At 43.8% G+C, this 21,300-nt stretch overlaps 1 protein-coding gene across 1 annotated transcript in view; it reads left to right on the top strand.

Moving 5' to 3' along the window:
• Positions 1-21,300, top strand: part of LOC137538790 (solute carrier family 22 member 20-like) — a 151,166-nt gene that overhangs the window by 8,582 nt on the left and 121,284 nt on the right. The window contains exon 2 of the mRNA XM_068261110.1: positions 11,954-12,057. Within this exon, the coding sequence (XP_068117211.1) occupies positions 11,954-12,057 (104 nt within the window). The remainder of the gene's footprint in view (positions 1-11,953; positions 12,058-21,300) is intronic.

The raw sequence follows: 21,300 nt of genomic DNA, 5'->3' as shown, positions 1-21,300 counted from the left end.
AGAAAGGACCGTCGGCGCAGCTGGGGGCATTGTCACTGAGTAGAGAAGTCGCCTAAGTCACAAAAGTGTTCAGTACCTCACCTTTATCAAAATGAATGAGGCATGAATCCTGGAGGGCTACTGCCTGCCTGAAGACTAAGTCAGTCCCCACACACAGCATCTCTGCCTGCACGCCGTGTGACTGCCTGCCCCAAGACTAAGTCGCTCCCCACACATCCTCTCTGCCTGCCGGCCGCTTGACTGCCTTCTCCGCCACCACCTACAGGGTCCAGGACACCAGGCGGATTCCTGAATTTTTAAGGCCGCTGTAATACTTTTTCTGGTGCGTGTACATGCCTGCCTAATTTTTCTGGCTGCACTGCAACTGCAACAACAAAACAAAAGGCATGTACATGTGCCCATTCCCCTTTGTGATCATTACCTTGCCGTGGTGAAAGGGCTTGTGTATCACAATGAAGCAATGACCGACGGCTATATGAGTGTCTCGGGGTGTGGCACACCCAAGATAATAAAGTTGTTGCTGCATTGTGGACAGACCAAATTTGATCAGCTGGACAGTCACTGTTGTTCTTTCATTCAGCTGCCACAGCCCAGCGACCATATGGGCTTGAAAACCGCCACGGCCTGCATTCTCGCCATGGTGCGCACCAGTCCAGCACGGCCGTCACAACACAAACAGCTGTTTGCGGTGCATTACACAGTGAGTTTGTTGTGTCAATGTGAAGCAGTACTCTAATTACACTCCCTGATTGATGTATATGTTACGGCCAGAACCCGAAGTTTGGCCACTTCTAGTTCTGGCCAGCCACTTTGGGTTCTGGCCGGCCAATGTGCGAAGTGGCTGCTGCGCTGCGGCCAATGTGAGAAATGTATCACAACTTAGTTAATTTAATGCAATTAAGCCGGCGGCAATGTAACCGATAAAGCTGCCGGCTTTTGCTCTGCAGAGGCAGAGAAAAAGCCGGCGGCTTGATCTGTTACATTTGCCCGCTGCGCTGCGGGCAGAAGATACATTAATGTTACAGGAATAATTCCATTTCTCACATTGGCTGCAGCGCAGCGGCCACTTCGCACATTGGCCGGCCAGAACCTGAAGTGGCCGGCCAGAGCTAGAAGTGGTCAAACTTCGGGTTCTGGCCGAAACATATACACATGCAAGATGTTTAAAGCACTTTAGGCCTGCAATTTAGCATTCAATGTGATTTTTGCCCTTAAAATGCTGCTTTACGTGAAATCCAGATTTTTCCCTGGGACTTTTGGCGTCCATCCCACTCATCCATGCAAATACTCAGATGTTAGACCCCTTGAAACAGCTTTTCCATCACTTTTCTGGCCAGCATAAGTGTTTCTAGTTTTCAAAGTTCACCTCCCTATTGAAGTCTATTGCGGTTCGCGAAAGTTCGCACGAACCAAACTTTTGCGGTTCGTGAATCCGGTTTGCAAACCGAAAATCGGAGGTTCGGGCCATCTCTATTAATAAGTTACCCAGTTTTGCAATACTTTTGTCTTCCCATTCTCCAAAACCTCCATGCTAGCATTGAAGCCAGGGTGACCCCATAGTGGCATGTATTTGGAGAGTTGCAGGGGTATATACAACTTTTTCCTGACCTCTTTCCTTGTTACACCGGTGTCCAGCACCATCCTACTCACTTTTAGTGGGGTTGGTAAATCTTTGTAGGAAGTATGGAGAATGGCCTTGGAACAAATTTGAAAATACACTAGTTTCTCGTACCGAATCCCTAACATGACTAAACAAACAGGCCAAGTCAAGTTATACCGATGAATTTCAGAATGCCAAATGCTAATTTGTATTTGTATATAGAAATTTGAAGTCTCTCCTCATTTGCCGTAAGAATTTTATAAATGACCTCTCTAGATCCTGTATATCTTTATGCTTGACCAAGAGCGGAATAGTCTGTAACAGGTATAGTAATCTTTCCACTACTCACTTACCTCCACCAATTACATTTATAGGAAGACTCTCCCAGCGTAACAACTGTTCCTTTATTCTCTATATGAAAGGATCATAGTTAAGGGAATTCAGAAAAGAGGGGTCCGTGCTCAGGTTTATGCCTAAATATCTGAACTGCTGGATAACTTTGAATTTGATAGCCCCCATTCTATGATTTTGATCATCTAAAGACGACAATTACATCAACTCACATTTGGCCTGGTTGATTTTAAAGTCACTGTATATACCTACTTTTCCTGAATATGAAACAAATGAGGAAACTTTTTCAAAGGACCAATCAAGAAAAGGACTACATAATCTGTAAACGCAGTGTCATGACTGGCGGATCTCTCGTTTTCATTCAGCCTCTATACCCCAATCTAGTGCCGTAGCTCTAGCTGACTAGCCAAAGTCACTATATATTATCAAATGTTTTTTCGGCGTCTAGAAAAAAAGTGCATCGTTTTTACAAGAATTAGGATATGACTTTGAGTTCCGGTGCCTGAATGGATGGCAGCAACTAAGAGAAAATCCGGTAGCTGATCCCACACAGGTAGCAACTACCACCACCGTTGTGGTGGTGTGGGGTTTGCTGACTAAGGGCGCAGAAACCAGGCTTCCCATAGCAGCTATGTTATGCTGCACGGGGCACGTAAGAGTAATTAAAAGCTCCGACAATCACCAGACCTTGAATATCATCTCTCTCTGATTTGCGACGTCTCGGAGGGGGAATAGTATTTGAAGCCGCCGGTGAGTTTAGCGGCAGCAGGGAGAGCCGTCATTTGGCTCTCCCGGTGCCCAACTCACCGATGGCGTACTAACAGCCTTGCTGGGATTTGTGGTTCCATTAATGCATGCCGTGTTCTCATTTTTAAATAGTTCATTAACATAACAATTATTATTATTATTTTTATTTACCTGGTGTCTGGTCTTCTGTATACTATTGCAAAATGTGGTTATGTGCTTGTTTATGCAGACATTTAGCAATCTGTCTGGTCAATCTGTGACACCTAGTCTTGCGAGTACCCTACATTATGTACCTTTTCCCTTCATTAGTCGTATCTACTGCATTAGAAGTCACACTGGTTTGTGTTTTTTAAAATGACTGATCAAAGCATATGACCTTCCCTTTGTTTATTATGCCATTGAATCCATATACTTTTCTACTTACAGAACTTTGTAGTCGAACCAGCAAGTGGAGTTTAAAAAACAGTAAACGTTTATTTCTAATATTCATAGATTCATAATTGAAATATATATATTTTTTAAATTCTTTTTTAATGTGATTTTAGAACTGCGTATTTTAAAAGTACTCTTTATTTAAGACCATTTTAGACAAAGTAAAGGCATGATCAACCATAAATAACATCTCCTGGAAAAAAGGGTGCCTGTTGTAGCCCATATATGCCAAATTTGTTTACAAAGGGCTCCTGGTGTAGCCGAAAAAGCTAGTTTTAGTTTATAAAAAGGATGCTGTTATAGGCAAAATTTGTTTGGCTATAAAAGGGCTCTAGATATAGCTGAGATAAATTGATTACTATGACCTAACTTATCCCTACTCTCACACAGAACCCTCCCCTGATGGTGCCTAACCCCTCCCTGGTGGTGCCTAACCCCTACCTGGTGGTGCCTAACCCTAAGACAGCCCCTGATGATTACTATGACCTAACTTCTCCCTACTCTCACACATAACCCTCCCCTAACCCTCCTGGTGGTGCCTAACCCTAAGACTCCCCTGGTTGTGCCTAACCCTAAGACTTCATTGGTGGTGCGTAACCCTAAGACCCCCAGGTGGTGCCTAACCCTAATACTCCCCTGGTGGTGCCTAAACCTAAAACCCCCCAGGTGGTGCCTAACCCTAAGACTCCCCTGGTGGTGCCTAACCCTAAGACTCCCCTGGTGGTGCCTAACCCTATGTCCCCCCTGGTGGTGCCTAACCCTAAACCCCCTAGTGGTGCCTTACCCTAACCCTAGGACACCACCCCCCGCTTCTGATGCCTAATCATAACCCCCCCAAACCTGCACCCCCGAATCAAAAATCTCAGCTATAAAAGGGTGCCCTTTTGTAGCAGAATTAAAAACCTTGTAGCCGAAACCTTGTAGCTGAATAAAAAATATGGGCTACAAAGGGGTACCCTACTGTAGCTGAAAAAAATATAGGCTACAAAGGGGTGCCCTACTGTAGCTGAAAACCTTGTAGCCGGAAAAAAAATATGGGCTACAAAGGGGCGCCCTACTGTAGCCAAAAACCTTGTAGCCGAAAAAAATATGGGCCACAAAGGGGTGCCCTACTGTAGCCGAACGTAGCCAAATAAAATATGGGCCACCAAGGGGCGCCCGCTTGTAGCCTATATCAAAACTCGGGCACCCTTTTTCACTACCTTGTAGCCGATATTTGCAGAAACATTGATGTCTATGGAGGCACCCTTTTCATACAGGCAGCTCAGGCGCCCTTTTTTACAGATTCCCATAGGGCCTGATACAGAACAATTGCAGGAGGGAAAAAAAATCTCCCCGTCATCACACATAAGTTAACAACTGATACAATTATTAGTTAACTGCCCCCTTGCCTGGCAAATAGAACTGATTGACAAGAGGACTTTATGTCAAAAGAAAACGAGAAAACCTGTTTAGGCCATATGGAATAATAATAATAATAGTAATGAAAATAATAATAATGTCACGCAAATATTCCAGACATCAATGTCAAATTCATATAGTTTTATTAATCAACAAGCGAATCATAAAAACAATTAAAAAACAACTCTCCTGGTCCATGTCAGTTATACAGTAACTGGCACTACCCCTCACTGGCAATAATATATATACACCACAAAGTAGTTAGAATATCAATTGTCTCTCACTGGTATAGCAGGACCCTATACAATTCTATATAGTGCAATTCACACTACTCCCTATATCAAAATTGCATAAATCATATAATCAATAAAGTGCATAAGTGCAATGTAACTGTGTGCATGCCTGCGCCCCATCAAAAAAGGAGGGGGGTGGGCGCACGCATACACACAGTATGTGCAGAAATTTGTGCATGTCTCCTATGGACCTAAATCCTGTACAAAAGTGCATGAAAAATCTCCCTAAGAACTACTAGTACTACAAAAAATACAAAAATATATAATTGCTGCAATAGAGAAATATATTCTGAACAACTAGAAGTAGATAATAGAAAAAGTGCCAAGTGCAAACCTATTGAAAAGTTATTGCCCACAATGGAGTAATCAGAGAAGTGAAGCGTGCAGTTGAATGGGGACAAGATTCCCACAGTGTGGTAAAGAGAGCTCTGCCTACCGGAGAGATATAGCCAGGAGGAGACCCAGGAGGACAACTTGCGCGGTCGCAGCGTAACGGCTGCTTCTGGAGAGGCTACTGAACAATCGCCGCCTGTAGTTTAAATACTGTGTTGGGTGGGTAGAGGAGCGCGGCCGTGCTCTCGATGTCAATGGGTGTGCGCACTGATTGGCGCACGTCCCTTGCATCCGGATAGGGGAACTAATTTCTAATTACTTCCGAGTAGTGCTACGCATGCGCAATGATCTCGCGTGCGTTCCATCTCCACTTCCCACATCCCACTCAATTTCCTGCGGCATTAATATCCAAAATATTTCTGACACATAAATATATATACATATATTCATAAACATAACCTATATAGTACTTCCAAACATAAATAATTAGACTTTGAAAATATTCTACAAAATATAGTCCACATAAAGCAACACTGTCATCTACTGTGCAAAAAGCACTGGTGCATCTCCAACAGGCTCCTGAAAAGCTCCATATCTTTCTTCATTATTAGGTAATCACTGTATCTGTATCCGTGTATTCCTTCCTCATCAAGGAAAGGGGAAGGACTCCAATAAGTCAATCCAACCAATCTAAAAAACTGGAAACACACACATATATGAACAGTTTATTATATACATAAAAAAAAACAAATATAAAAAAATTGATGAGAATTAGTGATGTACTAACGTTCATGTTTTTTCTTCCTTCTTTCTATGGGTTAGTATAGATGACTATCTCCCCATTAAGTCTAACGGTAAGAAGCTGTGGTTTTATTACACTTGTTTATGTTTATTCTTGATCTTTCATTGTGTGGGGCCTGCATGAATGGAGTTAGGTGGGTTACACATGTGGACACCCCGTGAGTTTGGATATGACACAAACTTTATGGATATGTAACCATATGCACCTTTTGGTATCCTCGGGTGGGGTTTTTGCATGTCCTCTTCCTCTGGTATAGAATTTCTCTTTGTGTATGTGGGTCGCTATTTGTAGGTGAGCAATGAGCGATCTCTATATATTTTCTCAGTCCTTCTGGTTGTACTTGTGTATATGGATCGCTACTTGTAGGTGAGCAATGAGCGATCTCTGACTTTTCCCCACCTTTTCTGTCTCTCTATGCGTCCTTCATCTTTGGTGGAATCTTGTGGTATTCCTTTGATTCATAATTCTACTAATGATAGTAGCATTGTCTCCATGGCCTGAGGTGAGCGGTCCATGGAGACTAGTGTGGATTCTTTGTGTGCCATTGTGTTCCAGCAGTTAATAGTAAAAATTTTTATATAATTTTTTTTTTTTATGTATATAATAAACTGTTCATATATGTGTGTGTTTTCCAGTTTTTTAAAATGGTTGGATTGACTTATTGGAGTCCTTCCCCTTTCCTTGATGAGGAAGGAATACACGGATACAGATACAGTGATTACCTAATAATGAAGAAAGATATGGAGCTTTTCAAGGCCTGTTGGAGATGCACCAGTGCTTTTTGCACAGTAGATGGCAGTGTTGCTTTATGTGGACTATATTTTGTAGAATATTTTCAAAGTCTAATTATTTATGTTTGGAAGTACTATATAGGTTATGTTTATGAATATATGTATATATATATATTTATGTGTCAGAAATATTTTGGATATTAATGCCGCAGGAAATTGAGTGGGATGTGGGAAGTGGAGATGGAACGCACGCGAGATCATTGCGCATGCGCAGCACTACTCGGAAGTAATTCGAAATTAGTTCCCTTATCCGGATGCAAGGGACGTGCGCCAATCAGTGCGCACGCCCATTGACATCGAGAGCGCGGCCGCGCTCATCATCTACCCACCCACAACACAGTATTTAAACTACAGGCGGCGATTGTTCAGTAGCCTCTCCAGAAGCAGCCGTTGCGCTGCGACCACGCAAGGCGTCCTCCTGGGTCTCCTACTGGCTATATCTCTCCGGTAGGCAGAGCTCTCTTTACCACACTGTGGGAATCTTGTCCCCATTCAACTGCACGCTTCACTTCTCTGATTACTCCATTGTGGGGAATTACTTTTCAACAGGTTTGCACTTGGCACTTTTTCTATTATCTACTTCTAGTTGTTCAGAATATATTTCTCTATTGCAGCAATTATATATTTTTGTATTTTTTTATTTTTTGTAGTACTAGTAGGTCTTAGGGAGATTTTTCATGCACTTTTGTACAGGATTTAGGTCCATAGGAGACACGCACAAATTTCTGCACATACTGTGTGTATGCGTGCGCCCACCCCCATCCTTTTTTGGTGGGGCACAGGCATGCACACAGTTACATTGCACTTATGCACTTTATTGATTATATGTATTTATGCAATTTTGATATAGGGAGTAGTGTGAATTGCACTATATAGAATTGTATAGGGTCCTGCTATACCAGTGAGAGACAATTGATATTCTAACTACTTTGTGGTGTATATATATATATATATATATATATATATATATATATATATATATATTATTGCCAGTGAGGGGTAGTGCCAGTTATAACTGACACGGACCAGGAGAGTTGTATTTTAATTGTTTTTATGATTAGCTGTTCAAGAAAGAAAAAGAACCGATGCACAGGACTGTAAGATACACCTGAGTGCTACTCCCCAAAAAGTAATCACAGTATCTTAATGCAAGGAAAAGCGGTTGCGCACATCAGGTAAAACATAGCCTTTATTCCAAAATGATTAAAAATCCATATACATCACCAGCATGGAGAGAGGTACAGGCAGAGAGAGAAGGTCAACAGCCGTTTCGCGCCTATCTGCTGTGGCGCATCGTCAGGACAATCTACCCCCTAGAAATGTCTCCTTAAATACCTCTCTTACCTAGTCAGGTGGCACAACATCGATCCCATTAATAATGGCCGCCAACCGCCCTGTGGAGCGCACGCCGATGTGTACACATCAGGTGCTTGCCATCCACAAATTCATTCCGGAGCGGAGAGTATAACTTCCGGGTAGCGGCCGGGGTGGAACGCAAAAGTCGCACAGCATCATCCAGGCGACAGCTCAATGTTTTTCTAGCGCCCCATTGCCATCTAGTGGACATAAAAGTAAATGTCCAACAAACGGCAAACTCTGCTTATTCCCGGATCCGCATGAGGCCGCCATCTAGTGGTGACTCAAAAATATACACCAAAAAGGTTTATATCACATTTTAAACAATAGAAAAAAAATAAGAAAACGAGAAAATGGAAAAAATTGAAACAGCATCGAGGTGCCACCTGCATAGGGAAAGGGAAAATGACTGATTCCGGGCCATATAGGGTCAAAAAACGGGGGGGGGGGGGGCGGGGAATTTTCCAAAACACATAAAAGGAAATATAATCACAACCATTGCTATCAACTCACCACCCCACAGTATAGAATAGGACCCAATATGTCCAGGGAGATAGTCCTTATCTACAAGGAAATCACAAATATTGGAAAGGTTAAAAACATGAGAGACATTCTAGAAACAGAGAAATTTCAAGTAAGTTATATAAAAAATTGTAAATAAAATTTATAAACACCTAAACTATCAAGATCAAATTGTTCAGATAAACACTGCAAGATTATTTCTTTCATTCATGCCCAAGGGGCCTGTAGCCTCAAAAAATGATATCCAATAGCTTTCTCGTTGTAGTAACTTTGTATGCCAGTCCCCCCCTCTAGCATCCCTCCTCACTTGTTCTAGACCTACGAATCTTAATTTAGTGACGTCACCCCCATGGGTGTCCCGCATGTGTTCAATCACACGGGGGGAACCTACACCACTGTGGATGGATCTACAGTGGGCTTGGTAGCAGTCCTTCAGCATGTTAGTGGTCTCCCCCACATAAACACGCTGGCATGGACAAATTAAAGCATACACAAGTCCCTTTGTTTTGCAATTGATAAAATGTCTAATTCTGCACGTCCGCCCACAGTGGGTGAATCGATTGCCCCCAACTATAAAGTTGCAACAAGAACAATGTTGACATCGAAAGTTTCCCAGTGGTCTAGCCGCACCCAACCACGAAACTGTTGAAGGGCTAATGAATTCACTATGGGATAGTCTATTCTTTAAATTGGGTACTCTTCTATAGGAGACACAGGGTAATGAGGCACTCTTACTTTAAAACAGTTTATCCTGTTGGATGATCCACCAGTTTTTGATAATGGCTTTCTTAATTATATTATACATGGGTGAATAGGAAAAATGCATAAAGAAAGGTTCTGTTCTATCTGTCGAACCCGTGGGACCAAAAGGGAAGCCCTGTCCCTATTAGCTGCTTTGTTAAATGCTTGGTTAAACTTTCCCCATTCCCCCTACAGCTCAATCTCTTTTTTAATTCATCAGCCTGATGTAGGAAATCTTCCCAAGTGCTAGCATTCCTCCGTAAACGGAGAAATTGGCTGTAGGGGAGACTTCTGATTGTTGTCGAGGGGTGGTAGCTCGTGGCCTGTAATACAGAGTTCACAGCCGTATTTTTCTTAAAGGTTTTAGTGAGTAGGCCTCCACCTCTGACAACAATGTCCAAGTCCAAAAACTGTAGTTGGTGATCGCCCCAATGGTGGGTGAATGACATGTTCACATCATTTAAATTCAAAAAGCTCATAAATTGATCAAACTCATTCCCCGAACCCTGCCAGACCACCAGGATGTCATCTATGAAACGGATCCAGAGTTTAATCCGCTCAAGGAATCCATTCCTCGACGAATAAATGGTGTTGGCCTCCCAGTGGCCCATGAAGAGGCCGGCATAGGTGGGGGCCACCGGGCTCCCCATCGCCGTGCCGACCTCCTGATGGTACCACCGGCGGTCAAAGAGGAACGAATTCCTGGTGAGGACAAACTCCAGACCCGCCCCAACAAACCACTCCATTGAGTCCCCCAATCTTAGTTCCGGTAAAAAGGCCCCCCACAGCTTGCAACCCATCCTGGTGACAAATCCTGCTATATAGGGAAACTACATCTATAGAAGCTAGATGGTAATCTGCCTGCCATTCAAAATTATTCAAAATGTTGAGTACTTCAAGGGTATCCCCCACATAGGATGGCAGAGACCGTAGCAAGGGTCGTAAATGTTGTGCCACCTGACTAGGTAAGAGAGGTATTTAAGGAGACATTTCTAGGGGGTTGATTGTCCTGACGATGCGCCACAGCAGATAGGCGCGAAACGGCTGTTGACCTCTCTCTGCCTGTACCTCTCTCCATGCTGGTGATGTATATGGATTTTTAATCATTTTGGAATAAAGGCTATGTTTTACCTGATGTGCGCAACCGCTTTTCCTTGCATCAAGTTTTTATGATTCGCTTGTTGATTAATAAAACTATATGAATTTGACATTGATGTCTGGAATATTTGCGTGACATTATTATTATTATTTTTATTATTATTCCATATGGCCTAAACAGGTTTTCTCGTTTTCTTTTGATATATGGTAGTACAATTGAAGGCCTGGGGGTTGGATTTCATTGATATACACACGTCATGAGGTTCTTGCTTGTGTTACTTAAGAGGACTTTATGTGAGATACTGAGCAATATCTATTGATGTTGAGTAATTGTCTTCAGCCCCACACATTACTTATTGCTTCATTGCTTTTTTGTACAGGTTTTTCTTTAATTACTTTTAATACTTTTCTTGTGACCTTAGTACCTCCATCTTTAACCTTTCCCAAGCCTCTTTAACCCCTTCTCTCCATGCAGGTTGGTATAACCTTAATGGCTAAGCTAGACAGCATGGGGTTTTGCCACTTCAACAATACCAACCAGCATAGTCCATAACAAGGAGTGGAATTTTCTCTCTCTTGCAATTCCCCTTTGTTTAGGTCAATGACAAGGGATTCATCCCCACCTCATGCTCAGGCAGGTGGGGTTAACTAACTCACATACGTGGCAGGTTCTGGGGGGAGTGGAGAACTTATAGTGGAATATGGAAGCATTCTTTAATAATGAAACCCAGAGATGTCCATCCTCTTTCAGTTAAATAGTTAGTGGTGGTCATTTTGATCCTCCACTTATTTACAACAAAGGATTTATCAAAATATTTACCATTTTTTTGGGAATATAAGATGCATTTTTTCTCAAAAGTCAGGAGAAAGGTCTTAATTAAATTGTCCAATTTTCAATCAAATTGATGAAATAGTATTAGGGTATTAGTATAGGATAGTATTGACTGCAAAATTAAAAGGGAACCTAAATCGTACAAAAAAATAAAATAAAAAAAAAATATGATTTTAACTTACCTGGTGCTTCTACCAGCCCCCTGCATCCACCCAGTGCGATTGCTGTCACTGAGGGATGCTCCAGTCCCCCACAGTGCCCCTCTTTCAGCCAGGCAACTCGGCGAGTCGACGGCCACAGCCGTGACAGTCCTCGATTATGCTCCGTTGCCGGCAAAGTTCTGACCATGCACAGTAGAGATTTCCCTGTACAGCGCATGCGCAGAGCTCTCCCATACAAGGTCCGCGCATTCAGAAGAAAGAGGTGTGCTGCGGGAAACCGGAAGATTGTTCAGTGATGGTGTAGGCACAGGGTGGATGCAGGGTGCGGTTAGAAGCCTCAGATAAGTTAAACTAGTTTTTTTTACGATTAAGGTTCACTTTAAGCTTTTGGATTTACACATGTGTGGGCACCATTAGATTGTTTGGGTGATAAATTACTTATACTTTTCTGCAAAGTGATAATAATTCATGTTTCTCTCTCTCTCTCTTGCAGTGGGACTTGGTCTGCAATCTGCGCAAAATGAGGCAGATAGCGCAGTCAATATACATGGCAGGAGTACTGGTTGGAGCCTTCCTACTTGGGAGTTTAGCTGACAGGTAACCAGACTGGAACAGCAAATGATTCACCCTTATGCCCAAAGAATATTAAAAGAGTACTTACATTTTGTTCTTAAAGTGGAACTCCACTTTGCCATACATTTTCTAATACATATGTGTTCTTCACTAAACGTTTTAAATTTATTGTTATTGAAAAGGAGTCTTTCTATTAGAGTTTGCAACCAACTATAAATGCCTACAGACTGCCTCGAAACTTGCCTTAGTGCAGTATAAGTAATTAGCTGCACAGAGTAGGAGCTGGCTGTTTCTTCGTAATAGTGATGTTTCACTTTAATGGCCCATGTGTCAAAATTTTACAGATATTTCATTCATGTCTCCTTCTTCAATCTACTATAAAGATATGTCCCCAGCACAAGGCTTTATAATGATAACACGCTGAAATATATATATATATATATATATATATATATATATATATATATATGTATATATATATATATAGAGTAATATAGATACAGTGGGATGCGAGAGTTTGTGCCACGTTGTTAATCGTCATGATTTTCCTGTATAAATTGTTGGTTGTTATGATAAAAAATGTCAGTTAAATAAATCATATAGGAGACACACAGTGATATTTGAGAAGTGAAATTAAGTTTATTGGATTTACAGAAAGTGTGCAATAATTGTTTAAATAAAATTAGGCAGGTGCATAGATTTGGGCACCTCAAAAAAGAAATTAAATCAATATTTAGTAGATCCTCCATTTGCAGAAATGACAGCATCTAAACACTTCCTGAAGGTCCCAATGAGAGTCTGGATTCTGGTTAAAGGTATTCCTCTTTACAAAACATCTCTAGTTCATTCAGATTTGATGGCTTTTGAGCATGGACAGCTCTCTTTAACTCACACCAAAGATTTTCAATTATATTCAGGTCTGGGGACTTAGATAGCCATTTCAGAACATTGTACTTGTTCCTCTGCATGAATGCCTTAGTGGATTTTGAGCAGTGTTCAGGGTCGTTGTCTTGTTGAAAGATCCAGCCCCGGCGCAGCTTCAGCTTTGTCACTGATTCCTGAACATTGGTCTCCAGAATCTGCTGATACTGAATGGAATACATGCGTCCCTCAACTTTGACAAGATTCCCAGTCCCTGCACTAGCCCCACAGCATGATGGAACCACCACCATATTTTACTGTAGGTAGCATGTGTTTTTCTTGGAATGATGTGTTTTTCCTCCATGTATAACACCCCTTGTTATCCCTGAATAACTCAATTTTAGTTTATTCAGTCCACAGCACCTTATTCCAAAATGAAGCTGGCTTGTCCAAATGTGCTTTAGCATACCTCAAAAGGCTCTGTTTGTGCTGTGGGCAGAGAAAAGGTTTCCTCTGCATCACTCTCATATACCGTATCTTCTTATGTAATGTGCGCCAAATTGTTGAATGATGCACATTGACTCCATCTGTAGCAAGATGATGTTGTAGGTCTTTGGTGCTGGTCTGTGGGTTGACTCTGACTGTTCTCACTATTCCTCGCTTCTATTTATCCGATATTTTTCTTGGTCTGCAACTTCGAGCCTTCACTTGAACTAAGCTTGTGGTCTTCCACTTCCTTAATTTGTTCCCAACAGTGGAAACAGACAGCTGAAATCTCTGAGACAGCTTTCTGTATCCTCCCCCTAAACCATGATGGTGAACAATCTTTGTCTTCAGGTCATTTGAGAGTTGTTTTTAGACCCTCATGTTGCTACTCTTCAAATAAAATTAAAGGAGGAGGGAAACTTACAAGTGACCCCCTTTAATACTCTCTCATAATTGGATTCACCTGTGTATGTAGGTCAGGGGTCACTGAGCTTACCAAGCCAATTTGAGTTCCACCTTCAGTCTCCGAGCCCCGATCGCCGTCTTTCTACCAAGTACAGCGCTGCGATCTGCAGCAGCGCTGTACTGGGGACAGCTGTGTGACATGACTGTCCCCCTAAGATACAAGAGACCGATCTGCTCTCATGGGGTAAAGCCTATGAGAGCTGATCGCCATGATTGGCTGGCTGGGGGGAGGGAGGGGTTTAAAAAAATGAATAATACTCGAAAATAGTAAAAAGTATTAAAAAAATAATAACAAATATTTATATTAAAAAAAATAAACACAGGGGGGGGGGGGAGTAAACGATCAGACCCCACCAACAGAGAGCTCTGTTGGTGGGGGGGAAAGGGGGGGGGGATCACTAGTGTGCTGTGTTGTGCGGCCCTGCAGCTTGGCCTGAAAGTTGCAGTAACCAATTAAACAAAAAATAGCCTTGGGGGGGGGGGGGGGGTTAGCACTGTGGTCCTCAAGTGGCTAAATAATTATTGCACACTTTCTGTAAATCCAATAAACTTAATTTCACTTCTCAAATATAACCGTGTGTGTCTCCTATATGATATATTTAACTGATATTTTTTATTGTAACAACCAACGATTTATACAAGAAAATCATGACAATTAACAAGGTTTCCCAAACATTCGCATCCCTCTGTATATCAGGAAAACATCTGTGAAGAAAGCTGAGTTTAGTGCAGGTGTAACCAATATCTTGGGATTCTTGGCAAATGTATATGCAATAGGATCAATGGCAAATACAAAAAGAGGTGGAGACAGGGGTACCTCGTCTCATTCCTCTAAGGATAGGGAAAGGCGTTTGAGTAGTGGAGGTAATTTTTAGGGAGGCAACAGGTGTAGAGTATAGATGCTCACAACGTCAGAGAATCTGCATTGAATACCATAATGAGAAATAATTTGAGACATATATTGCCATAAGAGGCTGTCAGATGCCATCTCAATAATTCTGCAACGTCAAGGGGGGTTTTGGAATGAGAGGCATGGTATATTAGATTTAAAATTCTTGATACTATCTGATGCTTGTCGGTAGGTTACAAACCAATTTGAACTTATTGAATTAAGGAGGGGAAGCATTTATTAAGTATTTGGGTCATGGTTCTTGCCAAGATTTTGTCTGTCAGAGTGAATAGGGTCCTGTCTTCCCTGATTCACTGAGATCAATCTGGTTTTGTCCCCAGAAAAGGGACAGACATTAATATCTGCCGCTTAATGACAAATCTCAGCATCCAGCATGATAATTGTGGATCCAGAGTCGTAGCCTCCCTCGACTACGAAAAGGCATTTGATTAGGTCAAGTGGAGGTTCTCGACGGTTTGGATTTGGCCCTAAGTTCCTTAAATGGGTTCAGGCTCTGTACTGCTCTCCTGTGGCCAGGGTCAAGACTGGGCTGCAAATATTAGATCCCTTTACTCTAGAGAGGGGGATGAGGCAAGGGTGTCCTCTATCCCCCTCTCTATTTGCCTTGGCGATAGAACCTCTGACAATCCAGATTAAAGCAAACAGCGCTATCAGAGGACTTTGTGTGGGTGATGTCCATGAAAAAAAATCTCTCTTTATGCTGACAACCTTCTCCTTTACTTGGAGGATCCTAGTCCCTCCCTGGAAATGTCCCTCCAGACTATAGAAACATTTGGTTAATTCTCCGGCCTTAAAATGAACTGGGCTAAGTCGTTGGATCTTCCCTTGGATCCTGCCCATCTCCCTCTAGGCAAGCAATCCCAACTAACCTACTAACCTGGGTTTCTGAGCTTAAAAACCTCGGAATTCGATTTAAAACTAACATTTTAGATTTCCCGAAACTTAATGTTACACCGGTGTATCTTCTGAGGGATAAGTGTATGAAGAGCTAACGCGATTAAGATGAATCTCCTTCCCAAGATTCTCTGCATTTTTCGCAATTCTCCAGTTACTATCCACTCCAAAGCATTCAAGGAAATCGACTCCTGCATTTCCTTGTTCCTTTGTTCCAAGACCCCTAAGATCACGCTCAAAACCCTTCAGTTACCAAAAGATGTCGGTGGTAACGGTCTCCCCGTGTTTAAATTTTACTACCAGGCGGCCATTTTAGTAACAGCCCATTGGTGGCTTGCCTGCTCCCCTAATAACCCTGCTATAATGATCGAGGCAGCTGTTATGGGCTCTTTCACGGCCCTAGCAAGCTTACCATATTGTGGTACTAAATGATCTCCCAAATTAACTCACCCTATGAAGATGGTTATCTCTGTCTGGGATGCTGTCAGGAAATCACAAAGTAAACCAGGGCAGGTTTCCCCTTTCCTTCCCCTTTGGAACAACAACTCCCTCCCTCACTTTTTCTGTATCCCTGACCCCTCTATATGGGCAGACAGGGAAATCTATAGGCTAAAAGATATTTTAGATGGGAAACACTTGCTGCCTTTCGATCAGCAATATAACTTGACTAAAATACTTTAGGTATATTCAACTCTGCCACACCTTCAATGCTCAATATCCTTCTTCTGAACATCCCTTACTGGTGTCCATTTCCCCCCTGGAGTCTAAGGCCGCCTTGCAGCTACTCCCTAAGGCCCTCTCTACCTTTACAAATCGGTCCTCCCTGTTACCTTGACCTCTATACAGAAATTTTTTGACAGATGGAAGTCAGATATCCCTGACCTAGAACAGGCTGAGTGGGAAGAGGTTTTGCAAAATTCTATCTCTTCTGTAAGAAATAAAATGAATGTTCATAAAACCTTACACAGGGTCTACCTCTCTAGCGAAGCTACACTGCCTTAGTGCTCATGTATCTGACTCTTGTGGCTGCTGTGGTCACCATGATGCTGGCTTTTTCCATATCCTCTAGCAGTGTCCTCACCTTTCACAATTCTGGTCTGAGGTTGGGTGCTGGGTTCAAAAAATATTCCCAAAAGCTGCTATTACGACTGAGGCTAAAAACATTGTATGCTAACTGTAACTAACTCCAAGATTAAGGGGGAACCCAAACGCCTATCTCCTGTTTTATGCTAAAAAACTCATCATATTACACTGGAACCAGGCTAACCCTCCTACTACTGAAGACTGGCTGGCTTATATTAGAAGGGAACTTCCTATTCTCAAAGGGGTATATGAAAAGTGGTTTGCTATTATTTCTATTTGAAAAGGTTTGGTTTAGGTGGCTAGACGTTCACGAGATTGACCTAAATTAGGCTCATCGATTTTTTTTTTTTACCTAGTCTGGGTGTAACCAGGTCACTAATTGGCATTATCCTTTAAAGGGGGAGGGGGTTCTCTGGTATGCTGCAACTGTTTTGTCTTGTTGTTGTAATTGCTTGTGCCGTTTGTTTCGGCACTTTTTGTTGTTAATTCAAAATGTAATAAGATTAGACTTTGAATAAAATTATTTGGGCCATAATAGGAGGTAAGGATGTTTTAATCTATATTTAATAGAGTAATAGGTTTGAAGTTCTTTGGCTTGATTCAGAAAAGGGTGCTAAGTGTTAGCACGCCAGTGAAAAGACACTTTGCATGTGCTAACATGCTTTGCACGTGCTAAGTAGTTAGCACATGCAAACTACTTAGCACCGTAGTTAGCACATGTAAACTACTTAGCACCCTAGTTTAAAAAAAAAAAAAATAATCAGTGTTTATTCAACAAAGAAAAGGAACATATGACAGAATATGCGGCGTAGCGTTGCGCCTCCTAACTTTTCCAGCAGTAACTTCGGCATCAATTATCACTGTGGAAGATGAGAGGTATTGTTAACAATAATATAATGATCGTCACATAATATATAGAGCTCAGATTGAATTTAAATTTCCAAATATTCTATCTTTTACAAGATCATAATTAGCAACACCCGGGGTATCTAACCATGGAGCTTAGCACCCTAGTTAGCACGGTGCTAAGTAGTAGTTTGCATGTCCTAACTACGGTGCTAAGTAGTTTGCATGTGCTAACTACTTAGCCCCCTAGTTAGCATGCCCAAAGCCTTTAGGCGTGCTAACTGGGTTAGCACCGTGTACTGAATCGAGCCCCTTGACTTAGAAATTAGGGTTATTTGAGCTTGAAGGAATTCCTGGGGGGCAGGGTTATTGGCAGCAATGTGTTGATAAAACTTGTCAGGTGTGGGGATATTAGAGCTTGATATTTGTTGTAGTATAGTGGGACGATCCTGTCAGGACCCAGAGGCTTTACTTTCAAACCTTTAATTTACAAGCTAGCCATTTATTCTTCAAACTGACACACCAAACTCACTGTGTTACGCACCACAAACAGCTGTTTGCGTAGTGACGGCCGTGCTGGACTGGTGCGCAACATGGCCAGAGTGTAGGCCGTGGCGGTTTTCCAGCCCATATGGTCGCCGGGCTGTGGTAGCTCAATGATAGAACCACAGTGACTGTCCAGCTGATCAAATTTGGTCTGACCACAATGAAGCAACGACCTTATTATCTTTTGTGTGCCACTGCCACCTCCACCCGACACACTCATATAGCCGGCGGTCATTCTTCATTGTGATACACAAGCCCCTTTACCGCGGCAAGGTAATGATCACGAAGGGGTATGGGCACATGAACATGCCTTTTTGTTTTTTTATTTTTTGTTGCAGCCACCCGCAGTGCAGCCAGAAAAATTAGGCAGGCATGTACACGCACCAGAAAAATTAGTATAGCGGCCGCTGCTGGCAGCGGCATTAAAAATTCAGGAATCCGCCTAGAGTCCTGGACCCTGTTGGTGGTGGCAGAGAAGGCAAGTGGCCTGCAGGCAGAGATGCTGTGTGTGGGGACTGACTTAGTCTTCGGTCGTGCAGTAGCCCTCCGGGATCCTTGCCTCATTCATTTTGATAAAGGTCAGGTACTGAACACTGTCGTGACTTAAGCGACTTCTCTTCTCAGTGACAATGCCTCCAGCTGCACTGAAGGTCCTTTCTGACAGGACGCTTGCGGCAGGGCAAGAGAGAAGTTGGAAGGCAAATTGGGACAGCTCTGGCCACAGGTCAAGCCTGCGCAACCAGTAGTTCAAGGGTTCATCGTCGCTGCTCGCAGTGTCTACAGCCACACTCAAGGCCAGGTAGGCGGCTACCTGCCGGTCCAGGCGTTGGTGGAGGGTGGATCCAGAAGGGCTATGGTGAGGCGTTGGCCTAAAGAATGTCCGCATGTCCGACATCACCCTGAGATCGCTGGAGTGTCCTGTCCTTGCCTGCGTGGACTTGGGAGGAGAAGGATTAATGCCAGTGGTACCTTGATTGCGTTGTGCTGTCACATCACCCTTAAACGCATTGTAAAGCATCATTGCCACGGATGAAAATTGCTCCCACGATTCCTCCTGCCGTAACTGTTCTCGTTCACGCTCCTCTACAGCTTTATCCACCACTCTACGCACGGCATGCTCCAGGAAGTAAGCGTAGGGTAGGTGATCAAGTTGCTGATGGTGCCCTCAACGCGACTCACCAGTTTTGTCACCTCCTCCAAGGGCTGCATGATCCTGCATGCATTTCGCATCAGTGTCCAGTTGTTGGGCCACAACATCCCCATCTTCCCAGATTGTGTCCTTCTACTGTAATTGTACAGGTACTGGGTGACGGCTTTCTCCTGGTCTAGCAGACGAGAGAACATGAGCAGGGTGGAATTCCAGCGAGTCGGGCTATCACAAATGAGGCGTCTCACAGGCAAGTTGTTTCTCCGCTGAACGTCCGCAAAGCGTGCCATGGCCGTGTAAGACCGCCTGAAATGCCCGCACAACTTCCTGGCCTGCTTCAGGACGTCCTCTAAGCCTGGGTACTTGGACACAAATCTTTACATGACCAGATTCAGCACATGTGCCATGCAGGGTGCATGTGTCAGCTTTCCCAAATTCAATGCGGAAATGAGATTGCTGCTGTTGTCACACACCACGTTGCCGATCTCCAGCTGGCGCGGGGTCAGCCATTGCTCCACCTGTTTGTTAAGAGCAGCCAGGAGAGCTGCTCCAGCGTGACTCTCCGGTTTGAGGTAAGACAGGTCTAAGACGGCGTGACACCGTCGTACCTGGCATGCAGCATAGGCCCTGGGGTGCGGGGGCTGTGTAGCTGGAGAGGAGATCGCGGCACCAGCCGAGGAGGAGGATGACGACAGCGAAGAGGATGAATCAGGCGGAGAGGAGGTGGCAGGAGGCCTGCCTGCAAGCCGTGGAAGTGTCACAAGTCGGTCCACTGCGCAGCCACGTACTCCCTGCTTGCTGCCATCGGTCACCAGGTTGACCCAATGGGCTGTGTACGTATTGTAGCGGCCCTGCCTGTGCTTGGCAGACCAGGCATCCGTGGTCAGGTGGACCCTTGACCCAACGCTCTTCGCAATAGATGACACCACTTGCCTCTCAACTGCACGGTACAGTTTGGGTATGGCCTTTTGTGAAAAATAATTTCGGCCTGGTATCTTCCACTGTGGTGTCCCAATGGCCACAAATTTACGAAAAGCCTCTGACTCCACCACCTTTTATGGTAATAGCTGGCGAGCTAATAGTTCCGCCACGCCAGCTGTCAGATGCCGGGCAAGATGGTGACTGGCAGACATTTGCTTATTACGCTCAAATACTTCCTTCACGGACAGCTGGCTACTGCTGTGGGCAGAGGAGAAGGAACCGCTCAAGGGCAGAATCAGTGTGGAGGAGGGTGGCTGTGAAGGTGCAAGGGAGAAAGCGGCTGAAGAAGATGATGCACCTGAAAGAGGGAGAAGAGAAGGAGGGGGTGGCTTGTCTTTTGGGTGCTGTTTTTCCTCAGGTGTTCTTGCCATAGCTGTTTGTGCCTTTTCTCCAGGTGCCTTCGTATGGCACTTGTCTCTACGTGAGAGTTGGCCTTTCCACGGCTCAATTTTTGGTGGCAGAGAAAACAGATGGCTTTGCTCCAATCTGAGGCACACGTTAAAAAATTTCCAAACCGCTGAGCCCCCCTGGGGGGATGGTGCTACGGTGGCATCAGCAGCTGACGTTGAAGGGCATGTTGGCTGGGTGTCCATAGCTGGCGATACATGGCGCCGGAGACTGCCCCTAGCTGTTTCTGAGGACGAGCTCCCTCTGCTTCTTTCATGGACTCGTCTCCTCCTACTCCTCCTCTCTGACTCCCCCTCTGAACTGTACCCCTGGTCATCTCCTCTATTGGGAACATATGTCGCATCCGTATAATCGTCATCATAATCCTCCTGCCCAGCTTCGCTTTCCTCAGACACCTCCACAACTGCACCAACATCAGGTGGTTCATCATCCCCCTCCTCACACGTTACGTCCATACTATCGCCACCTAACTCAGACGTATGAGGTGGTATACCTGCGCCTTCTTCTTGTTGTTGCAGTAGTGTCTGTGAATCAGTGATTTCACCACCACCAAATAACTCCTGCGAAGTGTCAAATGCAGCGGATGTGGTGCTTGTACTAGCGCTGGTGGCACTGGCTGCAGGAGATGAGGTGTTCTGTG

The sequence above is a fragment of the Hyperolius riggenbachi genome, chromosome 11, assembly GCF_040937935.1.
Source record: "Hyperolius riggenbachi isolate aHypRig1 chromosome 11, aHypRig1.pri, whole genome shotgun sequence".
NCBI lineage: Eukaryota > Metazoa > Chordata > Amphibia > Anura > Hyperoliidae > Hyperolius > Hyperolius riggenbachi.
The sequence above is the reverse complement of the archived record's forward strand: the minus strand, read 5'-3'. Positions and strand labels throughout refer to the sequence as shown.